This window comes from Solanum stenotomum, chromosome 2, assembly GCF_019186545.1.
Source record: "Solanum stenotomum isolate F172 chromosome 2, ASM1918654v1, whole genome shotgun sequence".
In the NCBI taxonomy this organism is placed as follows: Eukaryota; Viridiplantae; Streptophyta; class Magnoliopsida; order Solanales; family Solanaceae; genus Solanum; species Solanum stenotomum.
The window spans coordinates 71290719-71314532 of record NC_064283.1 but is presented as its reverse complement, the minus strand read 5'-3'; the positions used below and the strand labels follow the sequence as shown (position 1 = coordinate 71314532).

Here is a 23814-nt window from a genome sequence, read left to right as displayed (position 1 = left end):
TATATATATATATATATATATATAGATATATTGTAAATATAATTTTCATTATGTTTCGAATTATTGCATAACTGAATCACTAAATTGGAAAAAAAAAAACCAAATGGAACCAAATTTATTTTGATTCGAATTGAGTTGCACCAAATAGGATAATACCAAACCAAAAAATCAATTTTTCACACCCATAGTTTTAACTCCTCAAGACGAAGAGAAATACTGAATACTGTCATCTGCCGCGTCGCTTCCCCTTCGGCGGAGCTGAAAATCCGGTAAGCTTTCTACTCTCAATTCTCATTTCTTCAATAATTTCTCTCAACTATGAATATTGGGCCATTGCTAATTTCATTGCACAAATTGCTACAAAACATAATCTGAAGCTTGAAATTATCGGAAGAAGAATAAAACTTGCGAATTTGAATTTAAAAAACTTTTTTCAGATTATGTTATGATACTAAAAATCAACACCTTTTTTGGAATTGCATCCCACGGTGTTATTTTTTTTGTGTGAATTTTTACTCTATTTGGCTGATTCATGTAGTTTTCTGTGTTATCCATTGAAGTTTTTCCAATTTTGTGGTATTTGTTAGTTGAGAGTTGGCCCTCTTTGGTATGAATTTTAGCTTGTGGTTTTATTAGGAAAAATGAAATGGGAACTTATGCACACAACCTGTTCGATGAAATGTATTATTCGAGTTGGATCACTCTATAATGCTACCAATAATTGTACTAATCCAATCGCATATGTCTTTCTCGTATCAAAAGGAAAGAAATAGGTGAAATGTATGTCCGGCTCCTAATCCTAGCTTTATAGACGTATAAATGTCAGAATTTGCACCGATTTGTATCTATTTAGTGATCACCTCGCTAGTTTCTTTGATCCCACTTTGTCTTCCTTTTCTATTTTCTTCCAATAGTTTGATCTATCCGAAAATTGTCGGCCTACGAATGTGGTTACGATCCTTCTAGTTTTCTTATAACCATGGTGTCCGGGCCAGCTATCACACTCATGGATTGATTCGATGAGAAACCTGTCGCATGGCACCTCCAACCAGCAACAAGTACCAGGTAACTTTGTCTACCAAGGCAAGGACAGATGAAAATAAATCACCTAGTGTTTTTGTTTCTGCTGGAATTTAAACTTGAGACCTCATGATTCTCAACTCACTTTGTTGACTACTAGGCCAAACCCTTGAGTGCGCGCACCTTCTTGACTGATTTGGTTATGGTCCTTATAGAAAAGCTTGTTCTTTAATGACCCTCTACAGTTTTGTCTCATTATTTGTTGTGTTGAGTCTTCATGGTTTGGTAGGTCGCATTCGATAAAACTTCTTTCAGACCCCTGATGAGATCAAATTTTCCCAATCCTAATGAAGGTGGGAAGTGGGCAGGTCATGTTCAGTCTAACATTCATGTAGCTACTAGCTTCTTTTTTGTTGAAGGTATTTCCGTGCTCAGCGGATCAAAACAAAATGTGGCGGCTGTATGAAGGATGGAACGACATTTTGAAGATCCAAAAGTTCCGGAGAATTGTGTCCTATACTGGATTCTATTGCTTCGTTACAGTCATCACATATGCATACACCAACAACACGTGAGTGTTTATGAGTTTTTATTGCTTATTTCTAGCCACACTAAGAAGTTAAACTGGTAGCTTTCTGTTTTTTCGGAGAATTGCTAATATAGATTTAACGTTTGATCATTATAATCTAGATAGCTGGTTATAATCATCTTTTGCAAATCTGCTTTTATAACACGCCGAGATATATACCTTGGCTTCAAAGCATCTTTGTACAAACCTCTGGTACTCACGCAGCTGTAGTTAGAGATATGTTGTTTCTAATCACTATGTCGGTTTGCGTATTGCAGTACTAGAGCGGGGTACTCGAGAGCTGACCAATTCTATGCTTCGTATCCAGCTGGTACAGAGCTCCTTACTGACACAGCTAAGGTCTGTCTGATTGCATGATGATGGAAAGTTCCGATTATCATGGTTTTCCCTTTCTTTCCGGTTACTGATTTTTATGGAATTTGACTTTTCTTTTCCATTCTTAGCTATATAAAGCAGCGTTGGGGAATGTTTTTGAAGTGGAAGAATGGGGACCAGTCGAATGGTGCGTCCTGGCTAAACATTTTGAACGTCAAGGAAAATCACCATATGCATATCATGCTGTAAGTTGATGATGAGATATTCGTGTTGTTACTATAGTTCGTATGCCGAACTTACTTTTCACATAATGTGATAGCAGTATTCTTTTCCTGTTATACATAAAAGCGAAATCTCTTTTCATATGCTAGTTCTAGCAAGTAAATCATTTGTCTGAGAGATATAGAACGAGACGTTGTAAGTAGTCATCTCTACAAAGTGTAGGATGTTTGAAATTTGCATCTCTGCATCTTTTAAGATATGGGAGAGGGCAAGAAGACGGAGCTTATCATCCCAGTTTCTCGAGGGGGAAAACTGTGCTATGTCATTGACTAAATGCTTCACATCTCATCATATATTCCATATCGGATTCTGGAAAGTTAAATGATAACGTGAACTTCATGTCTTGCATACGTTTATATATTTATAACTTTTCGTGTGTGTGATGGTTCAGCAATACATGGCACACCTCGCTTCTCATGGACAGCTAGATGGAAGTGGCTAGCGGAAGCTCAGTAGCAGGAAACCTACGATTTGACGCCTATCATCTGCATCTTGAGCAGGTTTAAATCAATTCAAGAAGCTGATTTGGTGATAGAATTCGAACCAACAGATATGTAACTTGTTGAACATGTATTAACCTAGCCTAGCCTATCTCATATCAATATGATGAGTTGTTAGGAGTGATTATATTGAATAAATAGATTCCTGAAATTGAAATTCATATCTTTTCTGCTCCTTTGTTATTCCTGGATTTGGCTCCTCTCTATTTCTTGTGCTACACGAGACAAAATTTGAACGTTTTTTTGCCTTCCCGCCAGAACATTCTCTTCCTCCTCTTTCTCGTCCTTCGTTTCCTTTTTCGTCCATGAGCACACAACAGTGAAATATGTTGTTACAGCAAATTTAAAATTGTTTGCTTATTTGTGGTCTGATTGATTGAGTAATGTTCCATGGAGCTATAGGGTCTATCCTTAATAATTTGGATTGTGGTTGGAAAAAAATTGAAAACACAATTGTTGGAATTTCTTAAGCTTGAAAAAAAATAATGTTTGGGACTTCCATGTTGGAGGTTTCAAGTTCAAAACCCCTTGCCAGCGAAAGCAAGGGTTTGCCTTTTGGGTCGAGCTCGTCATACCGGGCTTGCCTAGTGCGGATTACCTCTCCTATGTGGTTTGCGAGCTATTGCATAGGAGCAGGGATTTTACTCTGTGCACACCCAAAGGGTAGCGACTGAGGGTTTCCTTGTCATAAAAAAAATTAAGAAGGTTTAGGTTGAATCTAACTACTGAAAATTATCGTTATTGGTATATTAGAAAATTGGATATCAAATTAATGTAATTTAAATTAATTTTAAAATTAGTCAAATTGACTTTCAACAAAGAGAGTAGAAGTAAGGACAGAAATTTGAATTCATATAAAAACAAATACCTAGATTATTTGGTTCGATTTTTTAATTTTTTTCCTTAAAACCGAAATCAAACAAACCAGACAAATCAAAAGTGCTTATTATAAGCTGAATAATCTTTTAAACTTGGGAATGAACAATTTTTGCTTTTTCACTTATAAACATTTTTGTATTTACCAAACGCATATATACTAAGTAAAGCACCCTCTTCGTCAACTTCACATAATCATTTTTTAAAAAAAAATTAGATTGAGTTAGGTTAAGTTAGACATGAAGTTATGGACTAAGAAGACCCAGGTATTCACGTAGCCGACCCCAACTTGCTTAGGATTTGCGTGGTTGGTGTAGTTGTGCTATCAAGGTGGACCAAGCATATGATAAAGAACACTTACAATATATACAAAAGATGCTGGAAATAAATAGCTCAACTGGTTATGATCATTACATCTGAACCACAGCATAATATAGTTGAAGATGCTGGACATAAAACAAATAGACAATCCATCCCTCTTTGGGCACGAGGACGATGTTTGAAATCCAATCAGAATAATCTACTGTCTTAATGAAATCAGTATAATAATGACAACTGAAGTCGAACAAATAATGTAAGTAATGATGTCAAAGTGAAACTGTTAAATAGTTTACAATACAACCAACCAAGACTCCATTTCGAGTACATGAGCAATTACATTGCAATCAGTATGTCACTTACCAGAAATTTAGCAATTCCTTATCCATCCAGAATAAAAATGTTCAAGCATATAAAGCTGTCTTCGATGATTTATTAATCCCGTTTTGATATGGCTTGCAGGTTGTATCCTGAGGGAAATGCAGGTATTACGGTAACAGCAAATTCTACAGTGTCGCGCACCTTTCATTTGCAATATATGAAGGAAAGCACAATAATAATACTAACTCACATCCAGATTTTCTGGGCACCCCTCAATACAAACATTTAAAAGCTCTAATCATAAAAAAAATTGTTTACAAGAAGTTACCCCTGTAGTCCTATAAAGTGGGGTCTGGGGAAGGTAGAGTGTACACAAACCTTACCTCTATATCTAGGTACAGAAGTTGTTTCCGATAGACTCTGGGCTCAAGAAAAAACCAGTTTCGCAGCTAATTAAAGTTGAAAGGATGAATTTGGAGAAAACAGGAAGGAACAATACTAAAGGAAATAAAATGTACCCATGATTTTATGCCATCTGTCTAACCTTCATGCCGACCCATAAGGAGGGGGAGGGGGACAAAGATGGGATCTGTGTTGCTCGGACTCTTCAAAAATATCGACGGGTGTGCGTCGGATACGCCAAAAATAGTGTATTTTTGAATCCGACACGGGTGAGACTATTTTTGGAGAGTATGAGCAACATAGGATGAGACTATTAGGATATTTAACAAGTTTAAGACAAAAAAAAAAAAGAACATTTCATATATCAATTTTCCTGCCGAGGTTTTAAGAGCTCATATTTTTTTATCTATTGTTCGTTCAAACAACGAAATATGTGAAGTGATTTGCAAGCATGTTAGGTGTAATCCCTATACTTTGGTTGAGTTATATGTTACTATATTTTTACAATACAGGCTTTCCTAGGCACAGCTAATTTAGATTGGGGCATAGTTGATTGATTGATTTTGTGTGTTTTTTCTTCTTATAGGCCACAGTTCAGAAAACACTTACCTCGCAGTCCCATATGGCCCCAACACATTTGGAAAAACTAATACTAGAACTTCTTAGCATGCAGCGTTCGGTATTCGCTGGTGTACTATGGCCAGCCTCTGTAGGACCTTCAACTGTATTAGCAATATCCGGTTTCTTGACCTTAGGGGAACTCGGGGGGCTTGGAAGGCATCTCTGAGCCATAGAAGCCACAACATGCCTTTCAAATTCACCATCCTTATCAGCTTCCTCATCTGTGGAAGCACAAACTCGTTCTCTGCAGATAGTAATGAGGCTATTTAGGTAAGAGAAATTGATTACAACTATTTACTATTTAACACAAAAGAGAGAAGGTCAAGGACATTTCACCTGGGCAAAGAGGCATATCGTCTTGGAAAGAGAGTACTTCCACCTCTACCACTGTGCCCCTCGAGATGGTCAAATTGTTGTTTGAAGCAATCAACCCCACTAAAAATGTAGTTTTTCAATTAGCAGAGTCAGTTAACATGCAATGCAGTGCATGCACCAGAAACAGAGAGGGCTTCAGAGCAAAATGCAGGCGAAATGTAGAAAATAGAAACCTTTCAAGTAAAAGGAGAAAACAGTGTTAAGAACTAAAAATACACAGGTTTGAGCATGAATCCTCAGCCTATTGCCGGTATCACTTGTAGACATAGCAACCCTTAATCACAGTTTGTGTAAGTAGTAACTCGTCAGTATCCAGCTCTTTAATTATGTGCAATGGCAGAATCAATTTCCTTCAATTATCAGAACTGGTAAAATTAGTCCTAAAATATCTTTCCATCAAGTATTAGATGCATTATGAGTTTATGACTCAAATTTAGTACAGTTCTTCACAGGTTCCAATACTACTACTGGTTTGAAGCTCAAAACAGGCAAGAATTCTCAACCTAACCTGACTAATGGCAAGTCTTACTTCCAGAGAAACATCATGGCAGATCTACTTGTCTTATACTTGAAATACACATGGTCCATTTTACGCAATGAATTATTATCCATTCATTCAAAATTCTGAATATTTTTCTCTCACAAATCACAATTATTCCATAAGTCCATTCATCTACAGATCACAACACAAGGTCAACCCTTGTGTTGAATGATATCACAATCTAGAAACACTTGTGACTCTCATTAGCAGCAGATTTCTCCTTTCTTATCACCATTAAGTATCCGTTAGAGATATATCAGACTTTATGCATCAAGCATCAGGAGGAAATGAAGGGCCAATGTAAGAATTACATGATAAGTTGGCACATGAAAAATAAATTATTTATGAGAACATCAGTGTGAATGATGTAGACAGAAGGATATGAATCATTGAAGAGGTTTATGACTTCTACTACCATAGGTCTGCCAGTCCTTATCCTAAAAGGTTCAACTAATACAATACATGGATCATGAAATTTCTTGTTGATACATGACAACACAAGTATTACAATAAGTTTTTTAGGATGATGTTAGGCAGTTTGAGACAAATTTCACGAAGACAATGGAAAAATGAGTTAAATCATCAGATGAAAAGGTGTTCACAGCAGCAACAAATATGAACTATTTAGAGAGAAGTTTGCATTACCTTGGATACATAAAGTGAGTGTGATCAGTGCCATGAAGATGCTCCTGCAGCATCTGAGGGTGATATTCCAGAATCTGCCGACAGTTGAAAACAATGTACACTATAAGTAGTAGAAAAAGGTGCAAAAAGAAGGTCAAGCAAAGATGAAAATGGTTGTTAACGGATATACCTCTCGGTAGATGAGGTCCCTAATATCCTCTTTCCCAAGTTTTCTTCGTTCAAAGTCGAATTCGAATTTTGAGATAGTCTGAGATGATGGTTCCTGTTCCTTGTTGGCCAAACCACGGAAATATGGATGTGCTAGCGCCTGAGTGGATTAATGAATGCTAGTATTAGGAAAAAATATGTTTATACAAACTAAAGACAAAGACCTAATGACCACTGCTACATCCTACCTCTTCAGCAGAAGGGCGATCTTTGGGATCGAATGCAATCAAACGCTCAAGTAATCTTAGAGCTAGTGGATCAACGTGTGGGAATTGCTGTGAGAGAGGGATAGGTGCTTTCTTCTTCATGCTGCTTAAATATCTCCTTGCTTTTTCATTTTTAATCTGCAGGTATCAGGAAAATTGGGAACAAGATATATTCAAGATTCATTACTAGATGATATGTTTATCAACTGTAATAGATTGATAGAAAGCACAAACCCTTGAAATGGCTTCAGTGGACGGTGTACCAAGCAAATCAGTTATGAGATCCAATTGGTGAACCGCATTTTTCCCCGGAAATAATGGTTTTCCTGTAAGCATTTCTGCAAATATACATCCTAGACTCCAGATATCAACTGCTGGGGTATACTGCAATTAAGTCTTTGGTTTAGATTTTGTACAAAATTCTGAAAGATCATTTGCATGATTAAGCTACCACAAGTGAGAAACAAATTAGGCTCACATACCATCTCATTAGGCATATGCCAAGTTCAAATTAGAGCAGAAAACCTAATGCTCATTGACACAAAATAACTTTATTATGCAGAAGTTTGTGTAACATCTTAGCACTTCACTTTTTCCACTTATGACAAGGAATGCCATAGAAACCGACTATCTGGAACTCGTCCAAGATTAGGAGAAAAAGTCCTTGAAGGTCCTACTACATGGCATATACAGAGTGGCAGAGATAACTAAAACACATGTAATAAATGAAAAGAATTGAATGGTTGTTATTTGGAGGTGATACAGAGAAGACGGAGAGAAAAGAGGATCTCTTCTTCATAATCAGAGAGTTACAGTCTCACATCTTATGTTATGGACAAACTAGGATTATATGTCATTGTGTAGTTGAAGAGGATGATGCTAGAATCGAGATCAAATTATTGAGACAGCACCCAAAGTACCCTTTTCGAGTGCTTTGTCAAGGGAAGACAGTATCTTTTGAAACATCAAGAGGTTACCAATTTCACAACAGCTGTTACAAATTAAAAGAATAACACCCCAGACAATGGTTAAGGGACTAGAAGAGATGAATACTCATTCCATAATAATAGACATTTCTCGGGCCTAATATGGGCTCAGCGTTAAGCAATTGCTATCTGACAAGATTTTTAGCCATTGCATGGAAAAAACTTTTATGCAATAAAGATGTTTCAGAAGAAAAGAACCACCAAATAAGACAAAAGTAAGAACTAGATGTCTTCACATCATTTTTGCATAAAGAACATAAAATTGAGTATAAAACATCTGAAAATAGAGTAAAAGTAAACTATGGATGAAAGTACTTTGCCCTAAACAGTTGGAGAAAAAGTTTTCTGCAATGGTATGACATCTTGATGCATCAATTCCAACAACTAACTAATCATTACTTACTCAAAATGACTTGCATAAATTTTTGACACCAGCAAAATGAAGATTGCAAACAAGAAATGAGGAAGCGAAGGAACAACGTCACTAGTCCATAAGATGAAAGAATATTGTAAAAGCAAAATCCCATGCTAAGTAAAAAGTCTCACAATATGAAATTTAAGTTTCTTTTCCAACATCAACATGAGAACATGCACCTGAATAGTACTAGCAATCATATAAGTAATGTATATAAGCATGCCTATTTACCTGTATACCATCATACTTACTTTGGAAAAAAAGGAACCACAGAGTTCTGGAGCACGGTACCAGCGAGTTGCCACGTAGTCCTTTAGAGAAAAAGGATGAAGAATTTTACTTGGAATTACAGGTGTAACAAATTAACAACTTAAGAAGGGTGTTGGATATATCGGTGCACAATGAATCAGGCACTTCTATGACAGGTGTACTAACTTAACACTTTCAGTGTTGGCATTGAGATATTTTGAGTGGCTAGTGTAGTAAGGATAGACTAAGAAAACTTTAAAGTAAAGAGATGAAGCATACAGTCCAGAAAACAGCAGATGGGTTATCGCCAAGTGATACCCGAGCAAGCCCAAAATCACAAATTTTCAGCTTGCAATCTGCATTTGCTAGAATGTTTTTTGGCTTCAAATCCCGATGGAACACGTTTGCTGTTAAATCAACAAATGTGGGAATGAGTCATAAGAACATATGTAAAACAGAAGGTTCTTCAAGTACCAGAAAACAGAAAGAGAAATCGCAACCTGTATGCATATATTTTAAACCTCGAAGAAGCTGATACATAAAGAATTGATAATGTTCAGCAGTGAGACTGTCATTTGCTTTAATTACATGCTGAAGGTCACATTCCATCAACTCGAAAACAACATAAATATCCTTGAATTCCCTCGGACATGGAGGCAACAATATATGCTTTATTTCAACAATATCTGGGTGCCGAAGCAACCGAAGGAGCTTTATTTCTCTAAGGATGCGGGTGGCTTCACAGCTGTGCTCAAAAACATCATTGATCTTCTTTATTGCTACCTTCTCTCCAGTATGAGTATCAATTGCTGCTGCAACAACACCATAGCTTCCCTTGCCAACGACCTCTTGGATTTCATATTGATGGGCCTCACCATATTCAGTGAAGAATTCTTTGAAATCCATTACCTGCAATAATATGAGATACTATTAGGATTCCTCTTTACACAAAGAGACAAGGTCAAAATAAGACGCAGAAGGATATATCAAAATCCCAAATTTTCTGTAAAACTGTAAAATTTAAATCTGAAATGAAATGTCTTCCCTCATTTCATCCCGTTTCTATGGTCTAAACAACAAGCTCTACCTCACACATCAAACAACATATATTTGCCAATGCAAGAAATCTAATTTTACTGAACATTCTTCCACAGTTCACAAGCAGGATATAAAACAGAGAGAAGCAAAGGATATTACAGGGATCCAAGGGGCATTCAGGATACAGAAAAACTGATCTAACTCTTTGACAGTAAATCAGCTTCTGATATGAATGGAACCTTTTAAGGTGATTGTGAAAGGTGAGACTGATGGAATACTATGAAAGTAAACAGCAGAAGGTGATTAAGGGAGGTATTCAAACAGAAAATGCTGAAACATTTAAAGTCTAAAATATGATTGATACTTAAAACATCTTGTGTATCATTTCTTAAGCATTTGATTTCCCTACAGTACCTTTGTTTTTCTTTTAGTGTTGAGGTCATAAACATAGGTTGAAAGTTAAAATCATTTATCAAATATTGTTTCAAATTCCTTTCGAAGGTTGAAATGAAAACTATTCTCAAATATTCAGTTGCAGAAAAAGAAAAAAAACTCTCAAATACTCAAAAGCCAATAATAAAGTTACAGCATGAGTACTTCACTTGTCACATGAATCCTGTCTACTCTGACTGCTAAATTACCTTGAGTTTCAAGATTTTACTTTGAGTGATAAGCTTTTACTTACATATGTTAATTAGGACATTAAGATATAAACCCTAACATAATAGATCAGTCAGAGAGATGATAAAAATGGGGAAATGGGAAGAATTTGACTAAAAACTCTGATAGGAAAATAGTTAAGTAAGAAATTGGCAGGACATAAATCTTTTTGGCTGAGATCAGTCTTTTCTCCTAAATGGCAAGTCAACAAATCCGAGTAGCGAAGATGTCTATATTTCAAACTTTTGGGTAGGATTTACAAATTAAACAAGAGTAGGGAAAATTTTGCTTTTATCCCATGAAAGAAATAATGGTTTCCAATTGTCTTAACAAAAATGCAGGTCTTTTTGCAAGTACAAACAATATAATATCATGAGCTAATGATCTATCGGAAATTGCCTCACGGTTTCCCAAGGTAGAGGATAAAGGTTCGAGTACATATTACCCTCCCCATACTCCACCTGGGGGATTACACAGGGTGTATCGTTTTTGTTGTAAACAATATAATAGCTGAATATATAAACACACTAGAATTAAAACATTTCAAAGTGCTACATTGATACACTAAATCAATTCAAAACATCTCTTCCTCCACCCCACCCCGACGGAAGTTTTAATTAGATGATGACAAAGAAGAAGAGAAGTTACCATTTTTGATACTTAGACTTCTAAATAAGATGGACACCGTTTGAATCACTTTCAGCACCTGCAATGCATCAATAATCAGCTAAATAACATGTAATTAATTACTCACTGATTAAAAGGACTGAATGCTAATAACTCAAAATTCCACATTTTATGAAAGATGGGAGATCTCTAACTAACACTTGAAAAGATCTCTAATACCAGATTTAAGTTATGTGATCTACCAGACTTATACATATATATACAAACATCAACCCCAGATTATTCTTCTTGTGTTCAACCATGAACCTTTATATTCCATCCATTCAATTACATTCCAAATATTTCTTCCCATCCGTCCTAGCTTTGGTGAGACTATCACATGGAATTATTCAAGGACAGCATGGTTATCAACAATGTAAAAAACTACATTCCAAATAAATCTCAATATTCTCAACTAGAAAAGAAAAATCAGATCTTGAATCAAAGAATACCTCATCATCCAACTGCATTAAAGATCTAATATCTAAAACTCAACAAAACTAATAAGCGAAAAAAAAAAAGATTAGATCTTGAATCAAAAGAATACCTCAACAATAATAGGTCTCTAAAGAGAGGTAAAAACAGCTCTTAAGAGACAATAATTGCTTCTCTTTTCCAAGTTCCCAGCTTTAAGGAATTGACAATTGACAACTTCCTCTACTTGCTTATAACTCCAGAAATTGACAAGGTAAAGCCAACCCCAGTTGAAACCCTCTATATATACTACCTATTAATTAATCAATAAAAATATTAAAAATAAAGTTGAAGAAACAGCCAAAATTGAATATATCAGCTGTATCTTTATCACAAATCTTCCACTATCTTCTTTTTTTTTTTAAAAAATGGGCGTACATACGTAGGGGGGCGAAGCCGAGTAGGACCAAAGGAGTTTATATTAAAATAATTTTTTTTTTTTTCAGAATTAAAAATTTTTGCTCCGCAACTGAATACATCATAAATCCAATCCACAAAGAGAAAAAAAAATGTTTAAAAAAACTCCCAATGGAATTGGAATCCGATGCAATTATTATAATAATAATAATAGTTGAGAATTGAATGCGTAAACAGTGAAAAGCGACAAACCTTGAATGGCGAACCTTATCTTATCTCTATTTCTGGCGATTTTTGTCTACATCCACAACTCTTGAGAGAGAGAAAATTGAATCTGATTCAGATCTGAGACTTAGGTTTAGGTGAAGTGAGACGAAAAGTCTGATAAAGTTGAAAGTTCAAAGATTATCAACGCGTTTTTCAGAGCTGTGACATCGTGCAGTAGATTCGACTGTTCCTCTTCGATCTCAAATTCAACAAAAAATTGATAGCAAATTTTTTCAGACTCGAATTCAAATTAATTAATGTTAATGGGAAAAAAATTGTAAATTTGAGCTAAGCTAATAAATGGCTATTGAAATTGAGAAAGAAGAATTGATAATTGGACCAAGATGACGCCATTCTTTTAATTTCTGACTCATAATGACATGGTAAATCTAGTACAAAGTCAAATTTAGTGATTAGGTGTAAATATTATTATATTTATTTATTTATATTTAATTTGATATATCTTTTTAAAAAATTAGTAAAATAGTGGTTGTTGTATTGGTTTTTGAATATAATAACTATGTTTTGGAAAATATTTGTACTTAATAATAAGAAATTATGAATTAAGTGAGGATATTGTTTAATTTTTTAAATTAAGCAAGTAAAAATAGATATCTTATTTGAGTAAGTGGATATAGAATCACTTGGTGACCGTCCGTAGTTTGATGGCTAAGACTCAATAGATGATAGAAGTAGAGAAAGACTATATAGTTATTTCGAGTGAGTTTGGAGATTAAGAGAAGGTAATTGAGTGGCTTGATTACTGTTAGAGTTTAGAAGATGGGAAAGAAGTCGATAGAGATGGGGGATTGAAAGAATAGCGGAATACTAATAATATGTTGATAGCGCAACTAATTGCAATAAAAAAGTAGCTAGAGAGGTGTTAAGATTTTGAAAGGCAACGATAGTGGACATCGAAGACATAAGTAACGGAATCGAACGTTCCCTATAAAAGTGAGAGTCCAGAAGGTGGCTTATAAAAAAATGGTAGAGAGTAAGAACAATGAGGAAAGGTATAAACGGTGGAGAAGGAAGTGAAGTTAGTAGTTACAATAGTAAAGATAATAGCATTTGAACATGTTGTGTATGAAAATCTAAATGACAACGACAGAGATAGAAACTTGTTTAGGCTTGCCAAGGCGAGAGAGAAGCACCCAAGACTTGGACCAAGTACATCAAAGATTAAAAAAAAAAGAAGGTAAAGTATGAAAGTATCAATGGAAGAGGTCATATTAAAGGAAGATAAAAACATACTTCCATAAGCTCTTGAATGAAGAGATGTACTAAGATATTGTGTTGAGCAACTAGAGCACTTTGAGAAACCAAGATTTAGAGTATTGTACGAGTATAGAGTTTGAGGAGGTTAAAGAGGTCATTTGTAAGATTGGAAAGGAGAGGGTGATCGAGCCAAACGATATTTTAAAAAAGCACAAATAACACAAGTATAAAGTAATTGAATTGTTTGACGTCATTTAAATGTTAAAAATGCCGAAGAATGTAGGTGGAGTATAATGATCTTGTTATCTATGAATAAGGGTGATATTCAGAATTACAATAATTACGGGGGTATCATGTTGAAAAGACACACTATGAAAGTTTGAAAGGGATAGTGGAAATGAGGGCGAGGGAAAGTGTCTATTACCAAAACCTAATTTGAATTCATGTCGGAATGTTCAACTACTAATCACATAAGGAGATTGATGAAGCGGTATAGAGATAATAAGATGGACTTATATATGATGTTCGTTGACCTAAAAACACATGTGATAAAGTTCCTAGAGATTTCTGTGAAGATGTTTGGAGGTTAGAGGTGTACTTGTATCTTACGTTAGAATGATTATGAAACATATAATGGAGTCAAGATCCGATTGAGAATAATAGAAGAGGGCTCAAAGCAATTTCTAGTTGAGATAGAATTGCACCAGGAATCAACTCTTAACCCATATTTATTTTCTTGGTGATAGATGAACTGACGTGACATATTTTAAAAAAATCATCTAGTGTATGTTAACGATGGCTTGGAGGCTTAAAAACATACCTTAGAATTTAAAGTGTTTATGTTGAGCAGGACTAAAGTGTCATACTTAAAGTGTTAGCTCAATTACATAATTTATGTGACATATGTGAAATTAAAAATTGATACATAAATCATCTCCAACAAAGAAAGTTTCAAGTATCTTGGGTCGATAATCTAAGCGAACAGAGAAATTGATGATGATGTTTCACATCATATTAAAATGGCGTGGATGAAATAGAGATTTGCATTCGGTGTACTGCATAATAAGAATATGTCAGCAAGACTTAAATATAAGTTTTATAAAATAATTGTTAGATTAGTTTATGTTGCATGGGCCAGAGTTTTAGCTGATCAAGAACTTTTCTTCAGAAGATGAAAGTAGAATTAGGAAGTTTGAGATAGATGCGTACATACTAGGAGAAATATGATTAAGAATAAAAATGTTTGGGACAAGATGAGAGTGAATTTTGTGGTGAAAAAGATGAGGGAGGTGAGACTGAGATGGTTTAGGAATATGAGGAGGAGATGCACGTATGCCCAAATAAAGAGGTGTGAGATGTTCTCTATGGTGGGTCTGAGGAGATGTAGAGGTAGACCGGAGAAGTATTAGAGAGAAATGATTAGACATGACATTATGTACTTGCAACTTATCGAGGACATGACTATAGACAAGGGAATATGGAGGTCGATAATCAATTAAGGTAAAAAAAAAAGTAGTAGTCAAGTGTTGTCTTATTATTCAATGGGATTAGAACTGGTGGTAGTATTAGCCTTATTCATATAGTTTCTTGCTTTTGTTATTTATTATCATCTATTGTTTATTATGTTTAAGTGATCACACTATTTTGTTAATGTTATTATTTCTTGTATGTTTGTTCTGCACTGTTTTTCTATTAGTTGTCATATTTTTTCATAGTCATTTTTCTTTTCATCAATATTTGATATGTTTCACTTGAATTGATGATCTTTCGAAAGCAACTTTTCTACCTCTACAAAATAACAAATTGAAATAAGATGTGCACATATTTTACTCTCTTCATAACTACTTTATAGGATTTACCAAATATGTTGTTGTTATCGTTAGTTGATCCAACTTGTCTACATTTGACAATTAGGCATTAAAAATTGTGGGGGTCCTAATCTATGACCTACGTAGATTTGTTCAAAAGTAAAGTCATTATCCACTAATTGTTGATGTAACACAAAAAGTATGTTAATGATAGGCCATATCTAAATCTAATAATTTATACTCCACTTTCTTTGTTCCACTTGCTATAATATATATTTCTTTTTAAATTATTTTAGAAGAATAATATCTTTTTATATATTTTTTAAAAAAGTAAACTTTTAGTTCACATTTTTTTGTTAATGAAAAATGATTTATAACTATATAATTAGTTATCATATTATGTATTCAACCGTAAATTTTGAAAAAAAAATCCAATTAAAATGTATTAAATATATTAAGACTAAAAAAATAAAAATAAATTTAGTGTAATAAGTATTTTTTATATAGTGTGAATCCAAACTAAAATTAAAAGGCTAATACATAATTAGCCCATCCAACTTGTCTACTTTTTCTAATTCAGCATTAAAGTTTGTGGGTCCTATAATTCATGTAGACTTGTTCCCTAATTTGCTGATTATGGCACCAAAAAAATGTGTTGTATTAATTTAAACAAAGACAAAAAAATACCTGATGGCTTAAATCCGTCGTTATGTAATTATGTCATGAATAATTTATTGTAATCGTGTTGTTATTTTATTTTTATTTTTCATTTTAATTATTAGTTAATAAATTTATTTTGTCTTTACGAATATTTAGAATAATATTTTTTATTTACATATCTAACCAAAAANTGGGTCCTATAATTCATGTAGACTTGTTCCCTAATTTGCTGATTATGGCACCAAAAAAATGTGTTGTATTAATTTAAACAAAGACAAAAAAATACCTGATGGCTTAAATCCGTCGTTATGTAATTATGTCATGAATAATTTATTGTAATTGTTGTAAAACTTAAGAACAACAGAACAATATAAAGATAAAGACAAGAAGAATATAAGACAAGAGGAACAATATGAGATAACTTTCTTTCTTTCAAGTGTACACCAAATCTTCAAGTCTATACAATATGAACTCTTATGCCTCTATTTATAGTGTAACATAGAGTCATACAAAAGGTTAGTCATAAACATGACATTAACATGAATATAATGGGGAGGTTATGGAAGTGAAAGGTTACAAGAATAATGGTTATAAAGGTGGAGGTTGTGGAGGTTATGGTTATCTTCATAATGGAGGAAAGTATGGAGTAACTTTTTGATGTAGTGGGCATCCACAATATATTATTTTATAACAGTAATCGTGTTGTTATTTTATTTTTATTTTTCATTTTAATTATTATTTAATAAATTTATTTTGTCTTTACGAATATTTAGAATAATATTTTTTATTTTCATATCTAACCAAAAAAACCCACTTATTTTACTTAAAGATATTTTTCATAAAAAAATATTTTCCATATCCACCCAATAAATTGCTTCATACTTGAACCCAAAAGAATAATTTTATTTAAAATTGATAATCACACGACTTAATTGAATCCAGCCTGACATGTTCAGTCAAAAAAGTTGAGCTTAATCAACTTAATTTTTTTTAATAATTAAATGAATTAGAAAAGTCAAAAAAGTTGAGCTTAATCAACTTAATTTTTTTTAATAATTTAATGAATTAGAAAAAACTGGAATAAGCTTTGACCAAATACCAAGTTGAGCTTTTTACCCAAAAATAAAATAAAATAAAATGTAGGGAAGAACTAAGAAGTAATCTAATAAGTAAATAATAAATCCATTGTGTGTGTTAATTTAATACATTTTTATAAAGAGATAACAGGATATAAAAAAAACTTAGAAGTATCTTTTTTATTTCGAGTTTCATACCTGAATTATCACGTGTTCGCATTTTTCATCTAAACTATTATTAACTATTTATCGAAACAACCTCAAAGCTGACTAGTCCAAATTTTGAATACAATTGTAAAAGCGAAGCGTAGCAACTTAATTTGCTCATAAAATCTCATCCACATGATAGCTGACTCATTAATTTCGAGGTGTATTTGATAAATAGTTGGTGATAGTTCAGGTAGAAAACTCATACATCTAATGGTTAGGAAACCCATACATCTAATAGTTCAGATAAGAAACTCGCAAAAAGTGATAATTCAGGTATATTTTGACAACTATTTTTGTTTTGGTTAAATTTTCATTATCAATGTGTAGTACTATTTTTAAACAAAAAAAAAGAGTACCCCATGCACCATCAAATACTAATTAAGGTGTCTTTTGACAAATAGGTGATGATAATTTAGATTTTTAAAAAACGTGAACACTTGATAGTTCAAGTAAAAAACTTATAAACAAAATAATACTTCACGTGTTTTTTATCATTAATCGAATCTTCGTGATCTAGCTTTATATGAAAACACAAAGGAAATAAGTATTTTCATTCTTAATTATAAGTCTTGTGTTTGAATCTTTAATTATGAAATTACCTTTGTTAAAGAATGTGAATCTAAATTAAATCGAACTTCAAAATAAATACCAAACATCATAACAAAAAAAGAAAAGATGCCACATCCATAACCACACACCACTGAACTGCATTTAATTTAGAAAAAAGAAAAATTAGTATAATAATTCCTGGTTAAAATGTAGGATTACTTTATACTGTGTTTGGTTGGAGATATTCGATAATCTTGGGATTATTTATACACCATTTATACCTTAATGGTGTGATAAGTTATCCTTTATATATGGTGTAATAACTTATCCCGAGATAACTTGTTCTAACCAAACGACCCTTAAACATTGAAAAATATAAAAACAAAAATGGAAGGATGTTCCACAAATGAAATATGAACATGGCAATATCTTAAGAAGGCATATTATAAGAAATCCAAGTTCAAACAAAACAATAACTGAAAGAAATAAATCTGGCCTTTTACATATGAAGAAAAGGTCCAGATTCTGATAAAACTAAAATATGCCAACTGAAATTCCAATTTGAGAAATAAAACATATCCAAGAGAGAGCTTCATATACACTTCGCCTTTTGGAATAACCATCCGGTATCTGCTACTCACCAACCCGACTAATCTGGATTCGTGTTTCCACCAATAATTTCTTCATATACACACTAACTTAAGTATAGACCTGCAAAGCTCAGATAGATTTGGTTATAGTTAGTTGAATTCCTTGAATAGACATGGAACTCAAGTATCAGATTAGACGAGCCAATATCAATCAATCTACTACACGTCAATCCCAAACAAAGTGGAGAAATAAAGTCAATACGAACTTCCTTTTCACATATTATAGTACTTCATTGCTGGATTACTCTGTCATAACCTCTACTATATAGAGAAAACTTCGAAGAAAATAGAGCTGCGAGCAAATAGTAAGCAATGTTATAGCTTCTTTCAAATAACTATGTCAGTCAAGATATTAGTTCAAATTACTATATTGTACCTCTATTTTACGGGGCCAAGTTTGAAAACATGAGCGAAAATACAAGCAATTATTTACTAACATTTGAGCTTCTGGGGTATATTTATACCTTTTGTCGTCATAAGAGAGAGAATGAAGGAACTGCAATGCTCAATTTACTGTGCATTCCTACGCCTTCCTACACCTCGATGAGTTTGTTTCTTTGTTAGCTTCTTGGATGATCCTACATCCTTCAAAAGTGTAGTATCTGGATCAGCCACATCCTCCTTGCCCTTGAGAGACCTCCCACGACACTTAACTTTTGGCTGCTTCAATTGCACCTCTTGTTGAGGATCAGTCAAATTCAATGCCTCCTCACTTATTGCCAATGCCAATGGCTCTTCCATCTGTACTACATGTTGATCCGCTGAGATACATAATGGTTTAGAGATGCTTAAAGGCTCTTCCATAAGTACTAACTGTTGATCCGCTGAGTCACACAATGCCAATTGTTTCAGTTTAGAGGTAATTACTGATTTAGGTTCAACCGGGCTTTTGCTCCAGCGCTTCAGTTGTCTTTGTGCACGATCTGATGAGCTCTCCATAGCTAACTGTAATTGTTTTCTGTTTCTACCTGACCTAGGTTGTTCATTTGGAGTTACTGTTCCTTTCGCTAGCGCCCTAGTCATTGGCCTATTTGTTTGCTGCCCGCCATGGTGCTTCTTTTTCTGCTTCTTAGTCTTCAACAGATCCTCAGCAACAGCCTCCTCTTCACTAGGTTTGTCAGAACTCTGAGGCATAACATGGTCTTCTTTTGGTAAATCCAAACCTACTGATGAAGAGGTATGTGCTTTATTTTCTGTGGCATCCTCCACCACCACAAGCTCAAAACCTGGAGGTGCTTCAGGACTTAAAAGTAGAGGCAGGTCATCTCCAGGTTGTTCATTTTCCAGAATTTCTTGTGGATACAAGTTACTAATATCAGCTGTTTCCTCAACTGTGCTGAGACTAAGCTGCGATAGCTGCAACTCCGAATTACAACCTATAGCACTCTCAGCAGCAATGGAGGATTGCAGTGATCCTCCAGTAGCATCAAGTTGTTCTTTCCCTTTCTGTTTATGTATTGTACTCCTTAGAACTCTTCCACAAACAACTTTATTTCCAGTTACAGAATTTTGCTGGTCACTTAATTGCCCATCTTCTTTATCTGTGCTCGGTGCATTATGATGCTTATTCAACTCCAAATATTCTTCATGCATTTGAATTTCTTGCCCATGATTTTCATCAACAGTGACGTCATTTTGTTGTTCATCCAAATCCTTCTGTTCTGCAACAGCTTCCACATCATCATGCTGCACCTGCTTTTCCTCCTCCTTTTCCTTCTGCCCCGACTGCTTTTTTTTAATAACCGACTTCCCCCTTTTCTTCCTCTTTCTTTTTTTCTTTGGAACCACGCTTTCACAGTCACCAGGAAGCAAAAACCGTCCTCCAATCATACGGATTTCTCCCTTTTCAGTCATCCTCTGTAGATGATGTTTCAGCATGGTCGTATGAGCATATGGCAAACTGGCATGTTCTTTCATGATAAACTTAGATATTGAGTCTTCACTAGAACCCCCTTTTTCCTTCAATTCTTGCAAGGCCTTTTCAATCATCTATAACAAAAGAAAACATTTGATTAGACCATAAACTCACTTCACCTATATGGAAACTTGAAAAAATCCAAATAACAAGATTTCAAAACTATTCACTGTTACTCCTAAAGCGATGTCGGGAAAAAGAGAAATAGCTAATCAAGTCTCCGAGGTCTGAATTCAAATTGCTACTGCGATTACTCAAGCTCTTATTAAGAAAAGAACTTCCAAAACCAAATCTTTTTCGGCTAGTATCTAGGGACGGTATTAACATTATAATAACAAAAGCAATCTCACGTTTCCCTCGAACATATGAAATCAATAACACAAAATTAACAGAATCGACAAGAGTCTGACAAGCGCATATTAACAAAAAATCGAACAAATATTTCATTTTTCAAAAGAATATTTAGTACTCAATAATTTAATTCAAAAGGCCCCATCACATAATCACAGAAGAAATTCCCTGCTCTTTAAACTCATATACACACACACATATAGGAAGGCTAACTTCATAAGCAGCCAAAACGAAAACTATAATCCAAGAATCCATTTTTTCCCAGAAATCCCAATAAATAAAACTTCCTTCATACTTTGATTTGATACTAAAAAAGCTTAGGCCACATTCTCAACAGCCCCCTCCATTCTTTTTCAAAAAAAAAAGATTTATCTTTGTACAAATCACTTACAACAATTAAAGATACAAAATTTACATGAAGAGATGAGTAACCAAACAACAGCATACTCAATAAACTCACACAAGTAGAGTCTAAGAAGTGTAGAGTGTATGCATGCCTTACTACTACCTCATGGAGGTAGAGAGACAATTTCCAACAACAGACCACATGATAAACTACAATCAAGTATACCCACATGCCTTACCACTACCTCGTGGAGGTAGAGAGACGGTTTCCGACAACATACCACATGATAAACTACAATCAAGTATCAACCCACATGCCTTACCACTACCTCGTACCTAGTGGAGGCAGAGAGACGATTTCCGACAACATACCACATGATAAACTACAATCAAGTATCAACCCGCATGCCTTACCACTACCTCGTGGAGGTAGAGAGACGGTTTCCGACAACAAACCCACATGATAAACTACAATCAAGTATCAACCCTAATTTTTTTTTTGCTTTCAAAAAACAATTAATTGGTGAAATAAAATTTCATACAATTCAATTATAATACCGTATGTGGTGCAGTGAATACGACTGTTCCTCCCTAAATCAATGGTCTCTATTCAAAACCCTTGAATGGGCCTACCAAATTACTCCAACTCCAATGCAAGTACCAGTCACAGGATGAAAAACCAAAAAACAAATAAATTCAATAATACCACCACCAGACTACTCCACCCTTGATCAGAAGTCTTTGTTCGAAACCTTGAGTGGGGCCTACCAATGCAAATTCAAATCCAAATTACTCGAACTCCAATGCAAGTACCAGACACAGGATGGAAAACCAAAACACAAATAAATTCAATTATAATGAAAGATGGAAACTTTATACGAAGAGATGAGTTACCCAAGCATACGGAGGATGATCAGGAGTAGTAAGACAAGAGAAGAATTGTGAAATGCGTTGTTGAAGAACTACTTTTTGCTTCTCTGATAATCGCACATTTGGTTCACTGTTGGCCAAATTGAAGACTGCTTCTCTCAACTTCTTCATTGACATCTGCTCCTCCTTCTTCTGCTTCATCTTCTCCTTCTGCTGCTGCATCACATTAGGGTTTTGGCCACCATTTTGATGTGTTATTGGATTCATAACTGCTGGTATTCCCTGTTTGGAGAAGTTTTCAGAAATTCTGTTTAGAGAGTTTATTAAGAAAATTAGGATTTTTTTTCCCAAAATTAATTTTTTTTTTTTAATTATTGGGTTTAAATGTGTTTGACATATTTATAGTATGAGTCTAGTGCTTAAAAAGGAATAATTTTCAATTCAATATATACTAAAAAGATATGGTCAAAAATGTGTACCAAAAAGGATTATTTGTTAATATTCGTAAACTGTGGAATCTGTTAACGTCGTTAATATTAAAAAAAGATATATTTCTATTTATTGTGTATGTAATTCTTTTTAAAGAAGATTTAAGATTGTTTTTTTTTTAATTTTTAGGCTTAGATGTGTTGACATATGCATAACTGGTTAAAAGAGCATAATTTTTTATTTAATACACCAAAAGTGTACGTTTATAAAAGACATGTACTAAAATAGAGTATACATCAATGTAATTCAAATTGTGGAATCTGTTAACGTCGTCAACATCATAAAGATATTTTTCTATAAAAGTATGTATCGGTTAGTGTTTGTGTTTTTCCCTTTTTAGAAAAGCTCAAATACGTTGACTTATGCATAATTCGGCCCGTGGCTAAAAAAGGAATAATTTTTAATCCAAAACACCAAAACGTATTTTTCCTAAAATTATGTATCAAAATAAATTGTCCTGCAAACTGTGAAATCTCTTAACGTCGTCAACACCAAAAAGATATGTCCCTAAAAGTGTTGACCAATGCATAACTCGGTCCGGCTAAAAAGGTATTATTTTCAATACAATGTACAAAAAAGATATATTTCTAAAAACACATACCAAAATATATTATTCGTTAATATCACACAAACTATGAAATCAGTCAACGCCATCAACATCCAAAAGGTATGTTCCTAAAATTATGTATCAACTAATGTGTGTTTTTCCTTTTTAGAAACAACCCAAAATTATTTCTTATTTCCGCGCTCAAATAAATCAACCAAATCATAAGTTGAGTCAAATCGAGAGAAAAAAAAAATTGACTAGTAATTTGGTATTGAAAAAAAATCTGACTATACTGGGGTTGATTTGGTTTTAACTAAAAATAATCAACTCGAGACCAAATCAACATGACATTACATAAGTAATTTTTAAAATTTATTTTATACATAAAAGTATTTACTTTGATATAATTTATAAATATTTCTTATATTGTTTCAATGTTTTTATCTCAAAATACTATATTATTTCAAGTTTGAAACTTAAAATTTTGAATGACCCAATAAATATTATAATCCATAAATGTTAGTAACGGTAATACAACTCAAATCAAAATCAAATTGATACTAATGCTAACAAAAAAAAATCAATTCAATACTAATGTTGAATATTTGTTCTTTAGTTTTACATTAATTTAGACAACTAAATACATAACCTAATTTTCGTTGTTTTTTAAAAATATTTAGTCATGTAGTTAATACTAAGTAGACTAATTTTAGCATGATTTAGTACTTTTAAATTATGATCATTTTCATTATGACTTATTAATTTGCAATATTTGTTTTATGCGATTTCATTTTTA

General features: G+C 33.7%; 4 protein-coding genes across 7 annotated transcripts in view; 2 read left to right on the top strand and 2 right to left on the bottom strand.

Moving 5' to 3' along the window:
* LOC125857233 (heavy metal-associated isoprenylated plant protein 20-like) overlaps positions 1–23814 on the top strand; it is a 287045-nt gene that overhangs the window by 113014 nt on the left and 150217 nt on the right. The window lies entirely within an intron of this gene.
* On the top strand, positions 155–2854 carry LOC125857255 (uncharacterized). 3 transcript variants are annotated; one of them, XM_049536951.1, is made up of 5 exons: positions 155–269; positions 1440–1591; positions 1867–1948; positions 2053–2169; positions 2598–2854. In XM_049536951.1, exons 2-5 carry the CDS (start codon positions 1470–1472, stop codon positions 2646–2648), a joined length of 372 nt encoding a protein of 123 aa, XP_049392908.1. In that variant the 5' UTR covers positions 155–269; positions 1440–1469; the 3' UTR covers positions 2649–2854. The 3 variants fall into 3 exon arrangements, with proteins under 3 accessions (XP_049392908.1, XP_049392909.1, XP_049392907.1); XM_049536952.1 differs by having other exon boundaries at positions 163–269; positions 1416–1591; XM_049536950.1 differs by having other exon boundaries at positions 206–269; positions 1423–1591.
* Positions 4143–12659, bottom strand: LOC125857192 (mitogen-activated protein kinase 9-like). Its single transcript, XM_049536875.1, has 13 exons — positions 12316–12659; positions 11780–11959; positions 11215–11272; positions 9369–9777; positions 9148–9275; positions 8871–8930; positions 7453–7602; positions 7201–7356; positions 6975–7112; positions 6806–6879; positions 5581–5679; positions 5233–5488; positions 4143–4370 (listed from the first exon to the last, which is right to left on the bottom strand). The coding sequence occupies exons 3-13, from the start codon at positions 11215–11217 to the stop codon at positions 4305–4307; spliced, it is 1539 nt and encodes a 512-aa protein (XP_049392832.1). The 5' UTR covers positions 11218–11272; positions 11780–11959; positions 12316–12659; the 3' UTR covers positions 4143–4304.
* LOC125857185 (uncharacterized) lies at positions 18291–22338 on the bottom strand. The gene is made up of 3 exons (XM_049536869.1): positions 22007–22338; positions 18966–20490; positions 18291–18562 (listed from the first exon to the last, which is right to left on the bottom strand). The coding sequence occupies exons 1-2, from the start codon at positions 22247–22249 to the stop codon at positions 19012–19014; spliced, it is 1722 nt and encodes a 573-aa protein (XP_049392826.1). The 5' UTR covers positions 22250–22338; the 3' UTR covers positions 18291–18562; positions 18966–19011.